This window comes from Zonotrichia albicollis, chromosome 21 (assembly GCF_047830755.1).
Source record: "Zonotrichia albicollis isolate bZonAlb1 chromosome 21, bZonAlb1.hap1, whole genome shotgun sequence".
Taxonomy (NCBI): Eukaryota; Metazoa; Chordata; class Aves; order Passeriformes; family Passerellidae; genus Zonotrichia; species Zonotrichia albicollis.
This window is the reverse complement of record NC_133839.1, coordinates 11728729-11749428: the sequence shown is the minus strand read 5'-3', so window position 1 is coordinate 11749428 and position 20700 is coordinate 11728729. Positions and strand designations below refer to the sequence as shown.

Here is a 20700-nt window from a genome sequence, read left to right as displayed (position 1 = left end):
CTGACAGCAACTTCCAGGTATATGATTTAATGAAAGGCACAATAAGAAGTGAAACAATTAGAATTTCTGCCTCATTATCATGGTAATCTTATCAGTCGGATAATGAGGTATTAATGGAGATTTAATGTGCCTCTCATAACAGAATCCCTTGGAGAAAACACATAAGGAAATTGCTGTAAATCCACTTAATGATGGAAAGGTCCCCAAACACCATATTCCAGAGGATGAAAAATGCTGGATGCAAATGAGAGAGAATCAAGGTCAATAAGGCTGCGGGGACCGAGCTCAGGCAGCCCCGCCCCGCCCTGCCCCGCCCGGCCCCGGCACCGGCACCGGGAGGGTTTGTGGCAGCTGAAGAAACCCTCCAGTCTCGTCAGGAAAAATCAGAAGAATTTTCCCTAAGAAAAAAGACGCCAACCATAATACTTCTGGACTTGACCACTCTCAGCAAGGCACCAAGCAGCAGCCAGCAGAGGGACAGGCACAGTCCTGCTGCAGGCAGAGCCATTTCTCTCCTCCCAAGCTACCAGAACAGCCAAGCTGCAGATTCAAAACTATAACTGAAGAGCTCTGTGTTAAGCAGTCAGTGCAGCGGAGCTTCCTCTCCCCTTTACTGGATTTTGGCTCTTTTTTGCCAGTCCCTTCCCTGTGTGTGTGAGGATGGAGCAGAGCAGCAATGCCCAGGGCAAACCACACAGAGTTAGTGGCAAGTGCTCACACCTGCACGGCCATCCCAGCACAACTCTGATGGCACTGGAACGAGGCAGAAACGTCAAAGCCAAGCGGTTAAACTGCTCTCCTTTTAATCAGTTTTTACAGAATAATACATTAATAATCACGTTAAGAGACAAGATGGGGTTCCTGTATACAAGATTGTGCAAGCTCGTTAATTTAGATTTATAAAGGCTTTACCAAAGAGGAGAGGCAGTACAAAGCTTTTCAATAGAGGTAAAGCACAATTAAAAGGTACAGAACACACATTACTAACTGAGCAGAGGTTAATTCTCAAGTAGTACAGGCTCAACCACGTCCCCAGCTGCACCCAGACACGAGCATCCTTCCCCTGTCCCGCTGCCCGTGCTGCTCCAGCTCTGCAGGCACACTGCCCCACCGTGCCAACGCCCAGCTCTGCTGCCAGCAGCTCTGCCCCTCTCCTACCCCTTCCCCACCCCACTCCCACGGCAGTGAGCTCTCCAATTCTGTGACAACTCGGCTCGACAGAACAGGAACATTTCCAAGCAATACAAACCAACTCTGTGCTCACCAGACTCACCCACAGGAAACAGCATCATGTTCGTGGCTTTTTTCCTGAAGTTTATGGCAGTTACATTCAGCATTTGGTAGTAAAAGGTCTTCAAAACAAAAACTTTTAAACTCAAATCTTTGATAGGCCAGACACATTCTGATTCTTCTTAAAGAGGATTTTAAAAAGATTTAAAGAGAAATCTCACTTAGGAGCACAAAGGAATCTCCTAGAGATGAAAGCCCCAGCGCTTTCCCTTCCCTCCTCTGCCCAGAAAGGAAACCAGCACCTCTGCAGCACTGCCAGGCACAGACATGCCATTGTGTAACGTGGCAGCCCCTCAGAACGTGCCAACATCAGTGCTGAGACAACGGCCAAGCCTGAAGTCCACTCTGGGACCTGGTACCAAGGACCCTGCCCTGCTCCACTTCGCCCAAAATGTTCCATTCCTCCTCCAGTGGCTCAAGTAGGTAAATTCACAGAAAGCACCGAGATTACAGCAACAGGCCCGTGGCTGGCACCTTTTGGCAGCAGTTCTGCTACTTTTGGTCCTCTAAGCAGTGTCTTTCCACCTTGGCTATTGCACATCAAACCTAACAACATCACTTCCTAGACACGGAATTCAGCATTTTAAAACAAAACATTACGGGACGCAGGGGAAAACAGTAAAAGGACATTACAGGCAGGTTTTTAATTCTTTGGAAAGCCTAATTCTCTAACTACACCTATCAAGACTAATAAAGGACCTTCAGAGTAGGCTGGAAAAAAGAAGCAAAGGACCATCTTGCTACAAAAACTCTCGGCTCACCTGGGGCTCACTGAAACACCTACTGGTTTTAAAATAACTAAGTAACATTTAAAAAAAAACTCCAGTTCTTGTAAGTATTTTTCTATGCAGAGAAACCAAGTGATAAAAGCTGTGAAGGAAATGGTTCTTGCCCCTTCCATAAAGGAGAGTGAAGCTGAAAGCCCTGATGGTGCTGGCCAGGTGAGCCAGGCCAGCACAGAGGGGCAGCACAGGGCTCATCTCCACCTCCTGTGTCCTTGTGCCTTCTTCAGGCATCCCACAAATACTCTCCTCAACCAACAGCCAAACTGCAGAACTTTCACACATCAGTCTTAACATCTCGGATATTCAAGTAATAATTACATATTACAGGACACTTCAAGAGAAATGAACTTATATTGCTTTTTGATATGATCTGGCCATATCTTCAAGGGCATGTTTGTGCTTTGCTGCAGGGCTGTGCTTGCAATATTGAATTACATGTTCAGCACCAAAAACCCATCAAGGCTGAATAACCAGAATATTGCAATGCTACACAGACTGAGACACCGAGTAAGGCAGATCAGAAGAATTCTGTTTTGACTGAGTATTGCTCCTCCACACAACTGAGTCTCTAATAGAGGAGAAAGACTATAGAGAAAAGGAAAAGTTTACCATCCCACCTTCTCACCTGGGATCAGTTTTGGCAAAACTGCTCGACTGAGTTGTATCTGAGAGCCCTAAAAAGTGAGTTTCCTGATTATGCCTTGACAAGTAGCACAGCCAAATCAAGCACTCAATACTTTACTTAAATTGCTCTAATTCCAATTGACCACATGATTTTCCCAAGTACTAGTTGCTTACAGGTTTTAATCATCAAAATGCACACACACAAAAATGAACCAATCGTGTTTTGAAAAGAATGCGAGAAAGATTTTGTTTTCTTTACCAATCACAGACACCAAGTCTTACCACATCCCTCTGTCAGAAGTGCAATGAACACTCTGGAAAGAGCAAGAAATAATACTGACATGAAAAAGTTCAGTGCTCGCTGTCCTTTTTCAGTGCATTGAAGCTGAAAAAGAGCAGTGAGTGCTTATATACAGCCAACACGCCCCAGACCACTTCACTCATGAAAAACCCATGTGGTGTTGTGCATAAAAACCTCCTTAAATTGATAACTGTCAGTTTAAGGGGAAGGCGGGGTGAGAAATCTATAAAACACCCTGAACTGATGTCATGATATGTTTCATAAAGAACAGTGTTATATTATTTTAAAATATTTTTTATGAACAGTAAAACTTGCACTGCTGCATAGCAGACAACACGAAGAACATTTAGTAAAAACATTCACTGAACCCCCTGGCATATGTATTTAATGTCACTAATCAAAATATATATTACAGCCCAAGGTTCTGTTAAGGATCTCTGTTTGGGGTTTGTACAGTATACACAATAGCTCAGAAAAAATATTACAGTAAGGTATTTTATTTCTCCTTTTTATATTAGACTTTTCTATTGTAACTTACAGTCCCTCTCCTCTATATATCCAAACCTCTGTAACACCCTAATGCCCTAGCCAAGAAGTGTTCAGCTAGCTAATAAGCCCTATTATAAATTCCAGTTTTAGAAATTTCAGTAATTACATCTTAATAAATAGTTCAGTTTGCCCTTTTTAAATCTTAGCCTTTTGAGGAAGTCCTTTTGTCACCAAAACATGGTAGGTCACAACCTGTTAGAGGTCAGAGAGGCTTCTGCTTGTTTATTCAAAGGATAGGAAGTCCAAAGATACTTGCAATGCATTAAATATAGTTATATAATATTTACACTGTCCTCTCAGATTTAAAATTTAGGTGAAATACAACCAATAACTGATGTCAGCTACTACAAACTTTCAGTGTGGCTGGTGTTTTCTTAATAAAAGGTGTATTCAACTAGAAAGTTTACTACGTGGCTGCCCCGTTTCCTCTTGTTTCAGTTTTTCGTTAGAAATTAAATGAAGTGAATTATTCACGTGAATAAGAATTCAGGAAGAGGGGTGGTGGAGAAAGCATGAAGAATTTTCTGAATGTTTTGAGATTCCAAAATACCTGAAAACTGTGGTCCCTTTTGCAGTGCCAGTATCTAGAGGGGAGGAAAATGCAACCCAAAGAGAAGAGGAAAATCTGTTAAATTAATTAGATTAGTAAAGGTGTGTTTTAAAATGCCTCAATTCTGTACAGTATTTTACAAGGAAAGTCTTTTCTTCAGCTTTTGCAGCTGTTGTACATTCTTAGCAACTCCTCTCCTGCTCAGTCTGCCTGCGCTGTGCGAGCTACTTGCGGTCATCGATAGTTTTGATGAACTCCACGGCTGCCGTGAACTGCATCCACCAGTAGGACTCCTCTCCAGACAGACAGTTGGCATAGAAGCTGCTGATGTACTGCACGGTGGACAGCAGGCAAGGGGGGTTTGCCTGGGGCGGGAGAAGACAGAGATACAGCTTGTTTGCAAAGCCCAGCATCAACAAACACCGCCAGGTCCAGAACAGAAGCACAATTCCCTCTGTGCAGTGATCCTCATCCTACAGAGTGTGTAACCTGCCTGCAGGGTAGGGACTGTTTATCCTCGCCAGCCCCACTTCACACGCTCAGAAGGCATCAGGTTTGATGAAAGGAACATTTTTCCAACCAGGAAAAATGATTAGCAGGCCAAGAGAAAGAGGGGGAACACGCCACAATCTGTGAAGGTCATCAGGACCTCACACATATAAAGCCTGTTCTTTCAGCATCCTACATGTCAGACCATCCTCTACTCATGTCAAAGAAGACCAGCAACACAACCCAAGTCAGTCCTGGTCTGCATCTTGGTCCTGAGAACAGCATGAAGCAGGCACAGGTGACAGATGCTGTGGACATGCCTCAAACAAACTCTACTCTCCACACAGCATCTGCACCCCAATTTTCTTGGTTCCAAACGCAAAGTTTGCTTGGATTCAAAAATCATAACTCTGACCACATTTCTGACATTCCTATTCAAACCCTGGTGAACCAGATCTGGGTTTGAGCCTAGCCAGCTCCCTGTGACCCACAGGCATTATCTTTCTTAACTTTGCTTGTTTATTACAGGGATTAACCGGGGTTTGTGATCTCTGCAAAAGAACTCACCTTTATGAGAACAAAGACCAGAACAGGAACAAAATCATCAGCCCCAGGCACGGAGTCCTCGTTGGCCAGGCTGAGCAGGTTCATGATGGTGGAGCACATCCTCAGGATGCACTGCACCTTGTCCCGGGGCGTTTTGTAGGCGCTGATGGTGCGGATCTCGGACTGCGCCGACGGCCACGGCGCCTCGCGCAGGTACACCTGGCAACAACCAAACCAGCCCTCCTGGGGCAAGCTCTGCTGGACAGCAGGGCAGCTCAGCCCCCACGGGCTCACCGGTGGTGGAGAAATGGGAATATGTAAGGCAAGGTGAATTCCAACTGAAAGAGGGGAGATTTAAGTTACAGCAATGGAGGAAATTCTTCCCCGTGAGGATGGTGAGGCCCTGGCACAGGTTGCCCAGAGAAGCTGCAGCTGGGTACAGCCACAGCATGGGTACAGTGTAATTTCCTGAAGGATATTTCAGCTGTCACAGGCAGCAAAACAACCCTTCCAAGTGTAAAACAGAATAGTCCTCTCCCCATTCCAATCCCAGCCCAAATCCCAACACACATAATACAGAAGCAAAGGAAGAGAGTTGTTACCTCAGGTATCTGAAGTGCCTTGTGGTTTGCAGTCACTACTTTGGATAACCTCTGTATGTGCTCGTGAAGGACCCTGAAACACAAAAAAACAAGAGTGAAAAGTAAGCAGCAGCCAGCCAGCTGAGGAAACTTCATGTTTGACAGGACAAGAAAGACCTTCAGGAATGTGGCCCTACAGATGATAGACACCAGGTCAGTGAAATGCAGAGAATTGTTCTGTACAGCCAAGATCAACCACACGTCCTCTAGAGCATCCCAACAGCATCTGTTCTAAACCACAGGAGCCCCAAATGCATGGAAAATACTGAGTGAAACCAGAAAATGGACCAGGTCCAGTCCTGAACCAGGTTTTGATCATTCTCTCAGCACACACACTTGCAGACCTGACAGTCTGTACCCCAAATCATCACACTCACAACTCTTTTTTTCTGTTCTAGCAGTTTGTTGCAAACACATTTGCAGATGATGCTAAAGCCCTTCCTCGTTCTTTTACAAAATGTTCTGAACGAAAACATGAATTTGTGTGGCTGACTCAGACAAGTCTGTGGCAGGAGGGCTGCACAACTTCCACTGCACCAAGTGCAAGAGAGAAAACAAGTCCTTTGAATTCCATTAACTTACTGGTCACGCAAAATATCTCCATCCTGATTAGGGTAGAAGGCGAGTTTGAAAATGCGATTCATCACACTGCGCTCGATGGCTAATTGTGCATCCTGGAGCTGCTCCTCACTGGCATTCTGCCAGATGGCATCCTGAGCCATAGCCCCGTACAGGAACTGCAGAAAATCCTCCACTTGGGCTGTTTTATCATCTGCTGCCGTGAGCTTCTGGAAATCTGATAAAAAGGGAGGAAGAGAAAGAACATTTGCTTAAGTAAAAAAATATTATTTCTGATAAGTTTTTCAGGCACACTTAATGTGCAGCACTACATGCTCCAGGAGCAAGAACTGACTCCAAATTCCTTACGTGCTTCATTTAGTCAGATATGTGCACAGAGAACATAGAACCAGTTTGGTATAAGTGGCTGTTTTGAGTTTCCTGGTGCCACTGTCTCTTATGCTGTGATATTTTTGAATCTTTGATTCACTTGATTCACATTGTTACTATCCCCCATATCTTCTAAGGTGCAGCCATCAGTTCTGGACTAAGAACTGAATGCTGCAACTTGATTTATCATGTATCAGTAGATATAAAATAATTCATAGTATTCATGCCTCTGCCATGGGGCAGATAATGTGATTTAGCACAACTTTTTTGGCCAAGTAAGGTCAAATTACCTTCATTCTCTCAGCCCATGAAAAATGCAGACAATTACCATAGCTTAGCTACCACAACGTACTGTAAAGTCACAGTAATCTGTCTGTTTAGCCATTAATTCACCATCTGAAATTAAAATCATTTTAGGAATCTACTCCTCAGATCAAAAGACATATTTTAAAACATTAACCCAAGTCAGCGTCTAAATACAGAGTAAAGGCATATAAAAACTGTCTGCATTAATCTTACCTTGAATGAACTCCCTTATTTTCTTCTCCTTGCTCTCCAGCAGTAGCCTCACACAGACTGTAGTGAAGTATCTGTTGGCCACCTCTTTGTCTCTCAGGACTCTCTGCAGGAGCCTCTCCAGGTGTGCCTGTGTGGTCTGCAGGCCTTGGCGGCAGCGCGTCAGGTAAGCGATATATGGAGCTCTTTTCCTAAAGCACAGAGCCCTGTGTCACACTCACAGCAAAGAGAGAGGCTAACAGCTTTATAAACTAAACTTTATAAACTAAACAGAATCAGACTGCAAAGGGCTCTTCCACTTGTTCCTTTTAAAACTAAACAATGCCTGAATTTGGAAGCTTGCCTCACACGGGTGAGACAACTGCACCCTTTTGTGGGAAAGCAGAGATGCAACAACCTGGTTTGGTAAAGTACAATTTAAACCAAAAGGGACCTTCCCAAGCTGCTGGTGAATAAAGACAGGACTGGGAGTCCCAGGTACCTGTAGTCCTCGGCGATGGAGGCCAGCAGCTTGCGGCACGTGCGGTTGTCGAAGCGGCTCACGCAGCGCATCGTCTCCTGCAGCTGCGCCATCAGGTTCTTGTCCTGCAGGTTGATGGCCTCAGCCAGCTGGACTTTCAAGAAGCACACAATTTCATTATCTAACAAAGAACAAAGGAAAAACATTAAGGAAAAGAAACGTAGGCACGGTGAAAATAACTATCTTTGAATAGGGGGAACACATTAATGGCTTAAAACAAAACATTTATTCCCTAATGTACAGAAGTTATTTTAGAACAATTTAAGAAGCCTTTTTGAATTTTCCAGCTGTCAGAGGATAAGCCTCCATATCACTATCGTATCTAGCTTTTAGAACCATTCTGAAATGTGAAGAGGAACCCCATGAGGTGACACATTCACCTGTCTGCAAATAAACCCAGACTGAATGAAAGGATACAACACAACACATTTATACTAAGTCAACATAAAAACCCAGTAAATCATTCAAGTGGCACGACTCCTAACAGCACATGTATTTTCAGAGTCTATTCTATAGCTTCAGGCTCTAACCTGCACTCTATCTGTGATACTTCATTACAAAAAAATCTTAGAGCAGGCTGAGATGGCAGTTTGCCTGTGGAGTAAGAACGAAAACATTCTGGGGGCAAAAGGCAGCCTGTGCCCTCAATATTTATGGCAAAGAGAAGGGACCATAAATGGTGCAGTACAAGTGCTATTACACAGGGACAAGGAGAGACACACAGTGCAAAGAGCCTGTACCTTCAGGGTCTGTGTGGTCTGGGAGACCATTCCTTGTTGAATGTGTCAGCATTGGGAGGGCAACAGAATCTGCTGAACAAAGAGCCAATCTCAATTTCTTCTTTGCATCCCTTAAAGAAGAAAAATATTTTCTTAACACAGTTGATGAGAGGTCTGCTTCTTCAATAAGAAATCTTTACTTTCTTTATTATTTAATACTGCCTAGAAGTTATTTAACATCATTTTAATATACAGAATTGTCAAGACTTTAGAATATCAGTTTTTTTGATACAGCGCCAGTTTCAAAGGGATTTTCTAAACACTGAATTGCTCTGTCCTCTCTGGTAACAAACATCCCTCCACCAGTGGAAATGTGACAGTTTGAGATATTTAAAACTAAAAGCACATCAAAGTTTACAATGAATCTGCATTAAGATTCTTGTGGGAACCAGTCACACAGCTTCAGCTTTTAATTCTACTTTGTGGTTAAGATGAAACCTAGAAATGTCTTTACCTATAGGAGAAAGCAGAACCTTGTGGCTGTGCTACTTGGCTTGCAGAGTCTGGGAGGTCGTCTGCAGACATGTTCTGCAAAGCCTCATCCCGTGGGGAGTCGTGCATGCTCTCACCATCCCCAAGCGCCTCTGTGGAAACCAAAAACACACTGCACCTCAAGAGACGAGGCAAGAAGAAACCAGACCAGTTTTCTGCTCATTATTCTCATTATTCTAAGGTCAGTGAGAGAATAGGGACAGCAAATAAACCAGCTCGTTCTGGATATATGAAAAAATGCACATTAAAACATACAACCCAGAAACTCCTAAGAAAAAACTGCAAAAGTTTTGGAAGGCACTTCCTCAGTGCCATTTAAAACAAAACAAAAAACTGGTAGCAGATGTGCCATCAATAGCCAGCTCCCACAAAGGATATACAAAACAACTGTCCTTGGGAATACTGATTTAATTCCCAGCCTCTGAGGGACTGTCACACAGATTATTTGACAAAACATTCCTTGTTCAGAGCTCACATTGCTCAGCTGCTAATCCTAACATTGTCTAGAATACTGAAGTGTTTTTAAGGAGTAGAAGCTATGTTGGTGGTGATTACAAAAGGCAGGTTCTCACCTGCACTGTCGTAGTTCACGATGGCTCCTTCACTGGGACTCGTTCTCTTGATTGCATTCCTGTACTTGTCCAGAATGTCCTCAGCAGCTTGTGCCTGTGCACTGAGCCTTGGGCTGGGATCATCTGGAAGGACAATAAAAAACAACAGGAGTTACCCTGGTGCTGGGCCAACTGAAAGCAAATACAAAAACTTAAGCCTACACATTTGGACTCTGTTTTTAGCCAGATCAAACAAAGAGGTGCTTGTGTCCCGTGCAGCCCAAATTCAAATGTATTAGTAAAGTCTGAGGCAAATCAGAAAACAAACAGTACAATCAAAGTGAACAAATGAAGTCAGATCCTGAGCAGATCCTCAGCACATTTATACTGCATACACAAATAGCTCTTGGGTATGTGAAGACTTCTAAAAAGGATCAGGCAAACAGAAAACGAAACACCCAGGTTCAAACCATGTTTAATGTAACACTCAAGTAACTATTACAGGACTGTGTGTACAGCTATCCTTACAGCTCAGCTGTGACAAGGACAGGAGCTCTATAATGAGGGCGGGGGAGAAGTGAGGACTTGAGTTGAGAATCCACTACATGCCCAGACAGACATGTGACAACTTAAAAACAGCCTTCAAGGCAGGAAATCTTTATCCATTTTCTTATTCAAAATGTCAGCTCTGAACATGAACTACAACAGCATGTACCTGTCTGTCAATAGCTACCTGGTGGGCACTCTGGAGCTCCAGGAGGCACACTCTGAGAGAAAATTACTATGATGATGTTATTCACATACCTTGAAGCGTTGCGTATCTGTCAGGCACCATGTCATCTTTGTCTTTTTCTTGTTTTTCTTTCTTCCTAAATGGAATAGGAGCTGAAAATGCAAGGTACTTCATCAAAGACTACTCTGAGATAATGGCCAAATAGCAGAAACTTCAAGGAAGGAGCTAATGCAGAAAATGTTCATCAAATCAACTTCCAGAAAAGCCTAAGTTTATCCATGGGGCAGAGCAGAACTGTACTGTCATCACCTACAGCCAGCTCCACCTTTAACACACAGGAGGTCAGGCAGAACAGTTTTGCCTTCCAGGTACAGCACACTCTAGGGAGCTACTAGCCAAGGGAGTCAGGGAGCTTCCCATTTTTATTTACATATTTATTTATACTCTAACCACAAAGGTGACTAAAGAGACAATAAAGGCAGTGTGAACCCTGACTGAAGTACCAAACCCACAGAGATATGATCCTACCTTTGGGCATGGCAGACACAAAACGTTTCCTCCACCAGGGCTTGTTCCTGTCAGACTTCTCATCATCACTGTCTTTCCGTTCCTCAATCTGCAGAAGGGCAGAGTCTACATTTGAGCATTTACCAAATCAAGTGTAAAGAGAAAATTTCTCCTTCACATCAGCCTTTGCTACACTGACTGTAAAAACAGAACTACAGCAGAGCACAAAGAGCAGATTAAGTCAGAAATATCTCTCCTAAAGAAGACATCCCGAAAATGCAAACCCATGGACACAAAGAACCTTAGTTTCACTTATTTCTTTTTTAAATAAAATTAATTTTCAGGCTGCTGTAGCAGTTTAACACTACAATGAATCTGTTTCTGAAGTACCACCAGTAAACTTCATCCAGTAAATTTAAGAAAAGCCAGATCCCTTTAAGCCACTCTGAACATCTGCAGCTTTATCTTATAAAACTACTGGCCAACGTTTAAAGGATAACAAAAGCGTGTTGTAATTCCTTAGCTAAAGACCTCTAATTCCCACTTTCTGGCATTAGATGCGCAGTGAAAGTGGGCATGAGAGACAAAAACAAAATGCTAAGTGGAAGGCTCACCTCTCCCCTGGAGGAGTCCTTGCTGGGAGATGAAGACGAGGACTGAGAGGCGGCCGCCAGCGCGGCAGCCCCGGCGCTGCTCGAGGCCACGGGCAGCTCCCGCTCCTCGGTGCCAGCCCGCCTGTTCCAGCCAGGGTCGCTCATGGGCCTCCTGCCCGAGGACACGATGTCGGAGCTCCTGCTGCGCACCAGCCTCTCGGGGTACGAGTGCCTCTGCTTGAAGGCCTCCAGCTCCGCCGGCACCAGAGCGTGGCACCCGAAGCTGGGCAGCCGCGCCTCGTTGCCTCCCACGGCCCCCTCCAGGATGGGGGGGTCTGGAGGGGGGTGAGAGGGCCTTGCATAGTGCACTTTAGGCCTCACCACAGCTGACACACCTGGGGGCACAAGCAGAAAAGAAGCCACGCACATTTCTTTCAATATTATCCCAAATTACCTGCCACTAACATAGTAGCACTGAAAATGCCTGTTTATAAAACAAAGCTTCATCTTTATAACTCACCCTCATTTGAGGACAGAGGGTCAAACAATGCAAGCAAAGAATCTGTCTGAGAAGGAGGAGATGTCAACTGACTGGCTCCTGAAATACAGAGAGAACAAAGTTAGTGCCACACCAAAACTGCCTCCAACATGAGAGACACTGGAAAAACAGACGTCAGCAACAAAAGTTTACAAAACTTATACTGCAAAGTATTTGTAAAGACATTCTGTATGGAAAGATCTCTGTAATACCTTGAAATGATCAAAGAGTTACATCACAAAAAATGGGGAATTCTTGAGGAGCAGCCCAGTTCCAAAATGCAAGAGGACAGTCAATGTAATCAAACCAAATGAGGGATCTTAGATGTAGTACTCAAGTTCTAGTACAGCAAAGCACTGGAGCCTCTTTGTCAAACAAATACAGTACTGGCAAATAAGGAAAATATTAAGCTTAGTCACTAGCACTTTGAAATTGGGGAGAAATTGTAAAATTCAAGGATTCCATAAATGCCACTTGTTTTTATCAGAGATTCCATGTAAGTAACTTACCATGGGCTGTTTCATCCATGTCAGGACTTGTTACAGAATCTTTGCCCCCAAAGTCAGAGCTACATTCAGACCTGAGATCCTCAATCTTGTTAGGAATATCTTCAGATGTTGCACTAATACCTTACACATAACAAAAGAAGCATCTGTAATAGTCTTTCAAAGAGCAAGGAAGCAAAATCCTGAGGCCGTTAAAATGTTTGGTGGACAGTGAGTAATCAAGTTCCAATTCACAGTAGCACCTACAGACATTACAAAATTCTATACTTTACAAAATTCATAAAACAACAGCTTATTTTTGCTCTACATCTTCAAAAGTGTTACCATAGCCATGAATACACTCTGACAAGAGGCATTAGAAAGATACCCCACTCTTATATACTTTGCAGAAAATGAAGAACTAGAGCTATGATTTATTTAAATAAAACAAGTTGTTTTAAATGCAAGAAAGTTTGGAGTTTCTTCCAAAGCAACACTAATCTGCTAACCACTGTTTTTGCAGCACAAGGCACTTATCTCTGCTGCCTTTTTTATTTCTTCTGCGAGGTGAACAAAGAAGCACAGCTTTGAAAATCCCAGAACAAGTGCAGGAAATTGTTTGATGAGTGAGGTGATGTATAAATAAAGCACGAGCAGCACAGTGAGTGCTGGAGCAGCACTGTCAGACAGCTCACACACCTGACACAACGCTCAGGCCGGGGGTGCTGGGCCGGGAGCTGACCTCCCTCACATCTGTGTCATCAGACGTGCTGCCCAGCCCAGAGCAGCTCTCCAGCTCCTGGAGCCTCTCCTCCTGTTTTAAATCTGGAGCCTCTACAAAAGGGAGACAATGGACAGTAGAGAGAGAAGGTATCATTGCTCAATTCCACGCTCCATAAACATTCACAAGCAGAAGGAAGGGGTGGGGGGTGATTTAGTGCATCAAGTTTTTAGGGAACTCAACCATTTCAGCAAGTGTTTTCTTTTATCCTTTGGTACAGAAGGCAGGACTCTGCACAGACAGCAATGCTCTGTCTGTACAGGCATGCTAAGGAGTGTTTACTGTTTTAATTGTTGTATGTCTTAGACAACAGGATAGAGTCACATCTTCACTAACCAAAGTAAACCATGGTCCTGGATAGCTCCTACCACAGGGAAGGAAAGCAAGCACAAGTTTGCTCTGAAAACCCTTCTCTTCCCCTTCAGACCTTAAGAATTTCTTAGGTAACAGAAGTCTCTCCCAATGCTTTCCATCTTCGTTCTGCCTAGGAGCATTTTGTCCTTTTAATCCTGGAAGTATTCACAAAAACTAACTTAAGCCTAGGACAATAATTTCTTGAAGAAAGAAAAAGAGAAAGAGGCTGCTGTTTTGCATTCTATGCCTCTGGAAGAGTCTTAGAATCATGCTAAAGAAATACGCAAAAACTGCCCGATTCTGACCTGAATCACTTGGTAATACTTCCACACTCCACGCCTCACTTGTGGTTTCTGATATGGTTGAACCTGTGCAGGGATCAAGCAACACGGATCCTGAACCTGGCAAACACAGCAAGCTGCCTAGCATGTTCTCTGCAGCTGCACCTGCAAAAGTAAAGCCGGAGCGTATGGCTAGAGCTGGGCTGGGGCAGTCAGCTCTAGAGACAAAAGGAAGAACACCTCAAAAGTGTCCTTGGTAAAGCAATCAGGAAACACAACGTTGAAAAGAAACCAGTAACTAAGCACAGTCCAGGTCATGCACACAATTTGCTCCTAGAGCAAATCTCCAGTCGAATCTGTGGAAATGCCCCTGTTGAGGAAGGGAGGAGGATGAGGAGGAGGATGAGGGCTCTGCAGCCTCGGGTTCCAGAGCACACAGGACCTACCCAGAGCACAGCCGTTACCTGCGATCTCCTGCAGCCGGTCCTCGTCAATGTTGGGGTCGAAGTCACTTCCCAGGACATCTGTGCTCCAGGTCTCACTCACAGTTTCTGAAATGTCTCTGTCATCAGTCAAACCCATCATGTCACGGATTTCAAACTTACGGAGCTTGTCATCCAGGTTATCCTGAGTTGTGGCTGTGGAAAAAGAAGCAGTTCTTGATTTTCTGAAAGGCTTCTTCAATTATTGCACATTGAAAGCCTGTAAGAGTACGTTAGGAAAAAAATCCCAAACAAACAGCCCCCTAATTCTACCAGGTAAGGCAGTGGTTAAAGGAAGGCCTGTAAAGCACTATTACACTACTCAGGAAATGCTGCCTGAAAAAAAAATTGAGACATTAGAAGAAAAATCTGGAAGTACACATGGTAATCTATCAACTAAATTGACAGAAAAAATAAATGAAATATAGTGCTACAAAGACACTGATACAATTCCCATAGAGGAACAGGATCACAGAAAAGCTGAGGGCTCCAGGGATCATTCCAGCCCAAACTCCCTGCCCTGGTCAAGGACACCAGGTTGCTCATGATCATGTCCAGTCATATTTTGAGCATCGCTAGGCTGGAGACACCACAACCTCTGGGCAACCTGTTCAATGTTGGGCACTAAAGCAAAAATTATCCAGATACTTCCAGACTACTCCAATCCAAATCATCCTATTCCTGAAGGAAAGAGCTTGATATCAAGCAAAACTTTACACTTTTCCATAAGGGACTTAAGTCTCAAAATTACAGGGGGTTTCCTTTTCCTAACAACAGACTACAAAGAATTTTTTTTGGGGGGAAAAAAAACCCAAACGAAAACCACAAATAAATACAAGAGCGATTGCACAAGGAAAATGTCTACTTTTTTCCCTTGAATTCGTCCGTTTTGCAGCCTCTCTCCACCAAGACCTTGGCTTTAGCACGTCCAGCAGCTGAGGCCCTGGGAGGAGGGTGGCACCTGCCTTGCTCGTGCTCCAGCAGCTGCAGAGCCTCCACGCCGTTGCTGCCCGAGGGGCCCGCGCCCAGCTCCGACACCGACTCCCCCTCCAGGTCCAGGGAGGACACCGAGTTGGAGCGATTGGAAGGGCCTGGAACACAGATTCACTTGAATAACAGCTCCTAAATATACAGCATTAGCAATTCAGGACACAAAACTCACCAGAAAAATGAAATTAAGTAGCAGTTCCAACACAAAATATTGAATCTCACCACTACTGTACTTAGCTGGAACTTAAAAGCCAATAAAGTCTTTGTCTTTAATTTATTTACTTGCTCATGAATTTGTTTTCTTATTTTGAGGAGACAGAGCAAAAATGAAGTTATGGAAGTTATACAAAATAATGCAAAAGTGATGTGTCCCAACCTCTTCCATCCCACAGACATCTGTGCTTTGTTATGTCTGCGGTTCACATAGAGGAGTTGTGCAGAAACTATTCTGAGACATGTAACAGCTAACTAGAACATGATGAAAAATAAGTCTGAGACGTTCATGTTTAGAGCTAAGTTAGATTATCTTAATAACTAGTACTGCACATAAGTTTAAAATAAAAAAAAACAAAAAACCCTCTATTTTCTCTTTTTAAACACACTTAGTCTTTTTCTTCCCAACACTCAGATTCAGTTATGCCTTTGTAGGTCAAAATTTAGCTCCAGGCTTTATTCTCTGAACAACTAAGAAAGAAGACACGCTCTCAGAGTGAAATAGCACAGTCTTCAAAACAGCAAAGCCAAGAGGCTGCATTTAACACACCTTCCTTTTACAGTTAAGGGGGAAAAAAACCCAATAGAGCAACAAAACTTCTTTCAAGACTTAAGCAGCCCTTCACCTTCAGATATTCCTTCCAGATTGTCACTGCAGAGGGAGAAGCGCAAGGTTTTGTCAGGTTTGCCATGGAGCTTGTTCTCGTCAATGGGGACATCTCCCTGCCCACCATCTGCAAGCTGCATGTTTAACACCTGCAGGGTGGCAGAGAGAAACAGGACTTCATTCAAATCACCTCTTTTTCAGGTAATTAAACAGCAAACAAAACATCGGAGACATGTTTTTGTGTTGTTAAGGGAACAATCAAATCTCTAACATTCTGTCAGAAAAAAGACAGCAAGCTCCCAAGTCAGAGCCTGTCAGGAACCACCCCATGGACGTTAGGAATGTCCTGATAACAAGGGAGCCACAGCTCCCTCATCACCCCCAGAGCAGAGCAGTGTGGAAAGGATCTGCAGCAGGCTGCCAGAGGAGATAATCCCAACCACCAGGCAGGCAGCAAAGCTGGAAGCAGCAGCTGTGCTACAGCTGGGGAAGGAAAGGGCTGAACACCAGCCCTGCCCCAGGAACAGGCTGCGGGTACTGATGGCACTGTGCGCTCAGCTCTGCCCCCATGACAACCTGGGCCTTTCAGGAGCTGCCAAAACCATCAGGATCAGTGCTCCAGTTCTGCCATTCACTGTGTCCCTGGACCCAAAGGACAGGGCATGCAGAGACACAGCAATTTCTTAATACTCAGACCAAGAGCCCAGGCTGCTCTTAAGCTCCTTAAGTGAGGGAACAAACCCACCTCCGCCAAAGGCCAGTTTGGAAGCTACAACCCCAAGCTCAGTAAGGATTTAAACTCCCATTCCAGTTTTATTACCAAACTTAGCTTTGCACCCTCCCTGTGTGCTATTAGAGCAGACAGAGGCTGCATGGTTCAAAACATCTGAGATGTCATCGTTTGTGGATACCTCATTTTCTGACATCATTCCTGGAGTAATCTGTGGACCTGTCCCCAGAGAAATCACCAGCACTTCTTCTGGCTGCACTTCTGGAATAGTCTCCTGGGAGGATCCTTCATGATCTCCATGCTGGTCCATTAGCATGTTTGATCTACTTCTGCTTCGAGTGGCTAAGAAAATATTTCAAAACATCCACATCAGAAAGCTTTTTCTTTTGTTTAAGGAGGGAAAAAAACCAATACAATGGAAATACAGAACTGTAGTGTTTTAATTAGCAATACACACTAAGTAAATTCTCAAAATCAAAGTATTATTAAACTTTTGAGAGATGGAACTGATGTTTAAACTTCAGTACTGCCCTGTGGAAAAGGAAACTCAACATAAAAGTTGAGAAGCAGAAAAACAAGGTACACTGTGACCTGTTTGCCAACAGCAATTCAGCCTATTCCAACCACAGAAAGACCTTTCATACATTATATGAGAAAATTAAGTTCGCTACTTAAAAAATGTCTAGGTTTCTGTGGTTTAAAACTCTAATTAATTTGTTTAAAAGGCTTTTTCTCCTCAGAAGTAGGAAATCTTATTCTAACAGGTGTCTCAAAACCAGACACACAATACAACATTAGGTGGTTTGCTCTGATTACTTTTCCACTCTTATGTCCCCTTTTCAACTGGCCTCAGATTCCCACATTTGGCTCCACAGAAATAAAAACACCCACATGAAATTAAGGTTCTAAGAATGGCAGCATGACACCAATTGCTACTTTATTTGACCCAAGGAAAACAAGGCAAGTGTGCACAAGTGGCAGCCAGATTCTGATTATCTGGCAGAAGGGTTTTTATAACCCACATGCACACAAAATGAGTTCATATACTGCAGAAATCTGCCAGGGTGGCCCAAAGGCATGCTGAGTGATGTGACACGAGTCAGAGTTGCACAGAAGAACGGAAAGAGGGCATTACCCACCAAAAGGGGTTACTAGAGTTATGTGAGCTGACAGATTGGTAGCAGAGGTATCCCAGGCAGTAATCGCTGCCAACTGCTGTCCTGGAGTTCGAAAGCATTAAAATGAAACAAAAGAAACAAAAACTTAGAGCAAAAGAGCTATTAGAGCTATTTTATACCATAAAATAAATGCTGTAAAGTGCCACTACTATAGAGGTGTAAGACCAGAATCATTCAAAAGCAGAGTTAAACCAACATGGGACAGGTTTGTTTTGGGGTGGTTTTTTGCCGCTTATTGGACTCTGTATATTTTCATCCTTTTACAGACCAACACCAAATCTCTCAAACAAAAATATCCCACATGGTCATATTCACATAAATATATACTGAAGAAGAGTACCACACTTCCTAGTTTAAAAGAAATTATTATTAATATGGAAAAAATCTAGACCCAGAAATCCTATTCAAAAAACAAAACCCAACCAACCTAAAATTCCATTTCAGAATACTGACAGTTGGAATTAGAGCAGGCAAGGAATGGAGAAAGGACAAACCTTCTCTTGTCAGTACATACTCTGAAAGTCCTACTCCTGCTTGTTCACCCTCCTGTCCATTTGTTCTCTAACAAAAATGTTAAACTTATTCTATCCCACTAATTAAATGCCTCTGCTTCCATCTTACTACTTTCCTAAGCAATTTTCCCCCTAGATCTGCTTCCCATCTTTCCCTTTATTGTCACTGCCAATCACCACCATTATGACTCCCAACCAGTCCAGAAACTTTCTCCAGTTCAGGCTGGAGTGATGAAGGTCATTCACCACACTTGCATTAGACACTAAGGAAGTTACCTGGGTTTAAGAAAAATTCTTCACTATCTACACAGAAAAAGTAGGAACTGCAGGTGTAGGTGAAGAGTAAGCCCAAGAGATGAGTGAGAAAATGGCACAGAAATGCCCGAGGTGTCAGGAACCAGGCGGGGGCTCCGCTCGCTCTCCTTACCTATGGGCAGTCGGTTTTTTTTGTTGGCTGGAGTAGTTGCAGGAGAAAGCTGGGGGGTGTTATATGGAGTCATTTCAAGGCTGCTGCTTTTCCCTGGCTTGTTCTGGGGTAAATTTGCCAGCAAGTTTTCCAAAGCCATCCGATCTTCCTTGAGCTGATCGCTTGACATCACGTTCCGCATGAAGCCAACCTAAACACAGACAGCGGTTTTGGTGAGAGCTGCGGTGCAAACCAGCCTGCTTTGGCCAAGGTGGGGCAGGAGGGAGGGAGGCTCCAGGGGCCCTCTCCAGGAGCAGGGGGCACTACCAGGGCAGTGAGCTGGCTGTAGGTCATGTACACCACGGTGCGGCTCAGCCCCTCCAGCAGGTTCACGGCCGACATCGGCGGCGTCTCGACCGCGCGCCCGTCGATCACCACGTCCAGGAAAGCAGCAACGCAGCTCTGAGACACAGCAGACAGTGAGAATCACACACCATCCCTACAGCTTGGGACGAAGCTTATGGCAGGACTTAAGCAGCCTACAGAATAATTCAAGTTTCGCTTCCTGTTTCTGAAATCTTAGGATAGAATAGCAGATATTTCAAGATCACTGAAGAGCAAGCAAAGAAAGTGTGCAGTTACTTTGAGCATTTCCTTCATTCCTTTCCTGCATTCCAAAGTATTACTTACTTAAGTGTCCTCTTACAACTAAAGGGAAAAAAATAATAGCAATAAACAGGCCCTTCCTGAAGGATCTGCTGAGCACGGACTGAAAATGAAACAAAGAAGCAACAACGACATCACTTTCTAATCTCAGTGAAAATGTAACTTGTACAATAAATCTGTAGCTTTGTGTGGTGACTGTGTAACAACTGGAATTATAAAAACCTGCACAGATACAAGGTTACCAAGGATGCCAACAGGTTTTTAAACACTCGACAATCTATCGAGGGTCATCAGCTTCACTGTTGCTCTGATGAAGGTACCTGCTCTACGGCTACGGATGGATTCACACTAACAGGAAAAGCTGAATAAAAACCGGAAAACTATGCAAAAAAGGAAAGTTACTTGCACTAAGAAATTACTTGGTGTTAAAACAGGCGTTATACTGAGGCTGTTTTCAGATCAAAGTGCTTTGTTAGGTTCAGTTGAAAAACCACAGACAGGAATTCAGTGTTTCACAGAATCACAGAGTGGTTTGGGTTGGAAGAACCTTAAAGACCACCCAGTGCCAGCCCCCATCATGGGCAGGGACACCTTCCACTAGACCAGGTTATTCCAAGCCCTGTCCAACCTGGCCTTGAACACTTACCATGCTCAGTTGAAAATACCATTTAATTTAATTTTTAAAAATATTTTCTTTTAAGAAATATCAGGTCAGAGTAGAAGCAAGAATCCTCAACCCTTAATTCTAGTGTTCAGGATTTTTTTCCCCAGCTTCATTCAGGATTTAATCTGCTTTTCATGATATGTAACTTGGAAATTTAATACTTAGTAAGTCCTTTGCAAAGTCTGAAAAAGGAGCTGCAGAAGGATGATGACGTATTCACCAAATCTTGGATTTTTTCAGCCTGGATTCTTACTTTGTCAAATTTAGCAAGGCTGCTCTTCGTACGTGGATCTCCCTCCTCAGAGCCTGTCATTGCCAGCTGCTGCAGAAGTCTCCCAACCTGAAATCAAAAAGAAGTACACAGAATAAGCCTTTCATACCATGATGGACCTGATTATA

The 20700-nt window shown here is 43.7% G+C and overlaps 1 protein-coding gene across 7 annotated transcripts in view; it reads right to left on the bottom strand.

Annotated features, from left to right (window-relative positions):
- Positions 1–786: 786 nt before the first annotated feature.
- The window catches only part of GAPVD1 (GTPase activating protein and VPS9 domains 1), a 28617-nt gene continuing 8703 nt past the window's right edge, over positions 787–20700 (bottom strand). For 5 of the 7 annotated variants that reach the window (XM_074556269.1, XM_074556272.1, XM_074556271.1 and 2 more), the window contains exons 5-28: positions 20555–20641; positions 19299–19433; positions 18993–19182; positions 18015–18095; positions 17057–17217; positions 16165–16294; positions 15301–15426; positions 14318–14491; positions 13878–14018; positions 13137–13271; positions 12462–12581; positions 11935–12012; positions 11436–11809; positions 10843–10930; positions 10386–10466; positions 9603–9725; positions 8993–9122; positions 8500–8609; positions 7721–7880; positions 7243–7430; positions 6358–6571; positions 5737–5809; positions 5156–5353; positions 787–4464 (exon numbers count right to left, since the gene is read on the bottom strand). In XM_074556269.1, the coding sequence (XP_074412370.1) occupies positions 4324–4464; positions 5156–5353; positions 5737–5809; positions 6358–6571; positions 7243–7430; positions 7721–7880; positions 8500–8609; positions 8993–9122; positions 9603–9725; positions 10386–10466; positions 10843–10930; positions 11436–11809; positions 11935–12012; positions 12462–12581; positions 13137–13271; positions 13878–14018; positions 14318–14491; positions 15301–15426; positions 16165–16294; positions 17057–17217; positions 18015–18095; positions 18993–19182; positions 19299–19433; positions 20555–20641 (3438 nt within the window). In that variant the 3' untranslated portion in view covers positions 787–4323. The remainder of the gene's footprint in view (positions 4465–5155; positions 5354–5736; positions 5810–6357; positions 6572–7242; positions 7431–7720; positions 7881–8499; positions 8610–8992; positions 9123–9602; positions 9726–10385; positions 10467–10842; positions 10931–11435; positions 11810–11934; positions 12013–12461; positions 12582–13136; positions 13272–13877; positions 14019–14317; positions 14492–15300; positions 15427–16164; positions 16295–17056; positions 17218–18014; positions 18096–18992; positions 19183–19298; positions 19434–20554; positions 20642–20700) is intronic. The other 2 variants (XM_074556274.1, XM_074556273.1) reach the window with 2 other exon arrangements.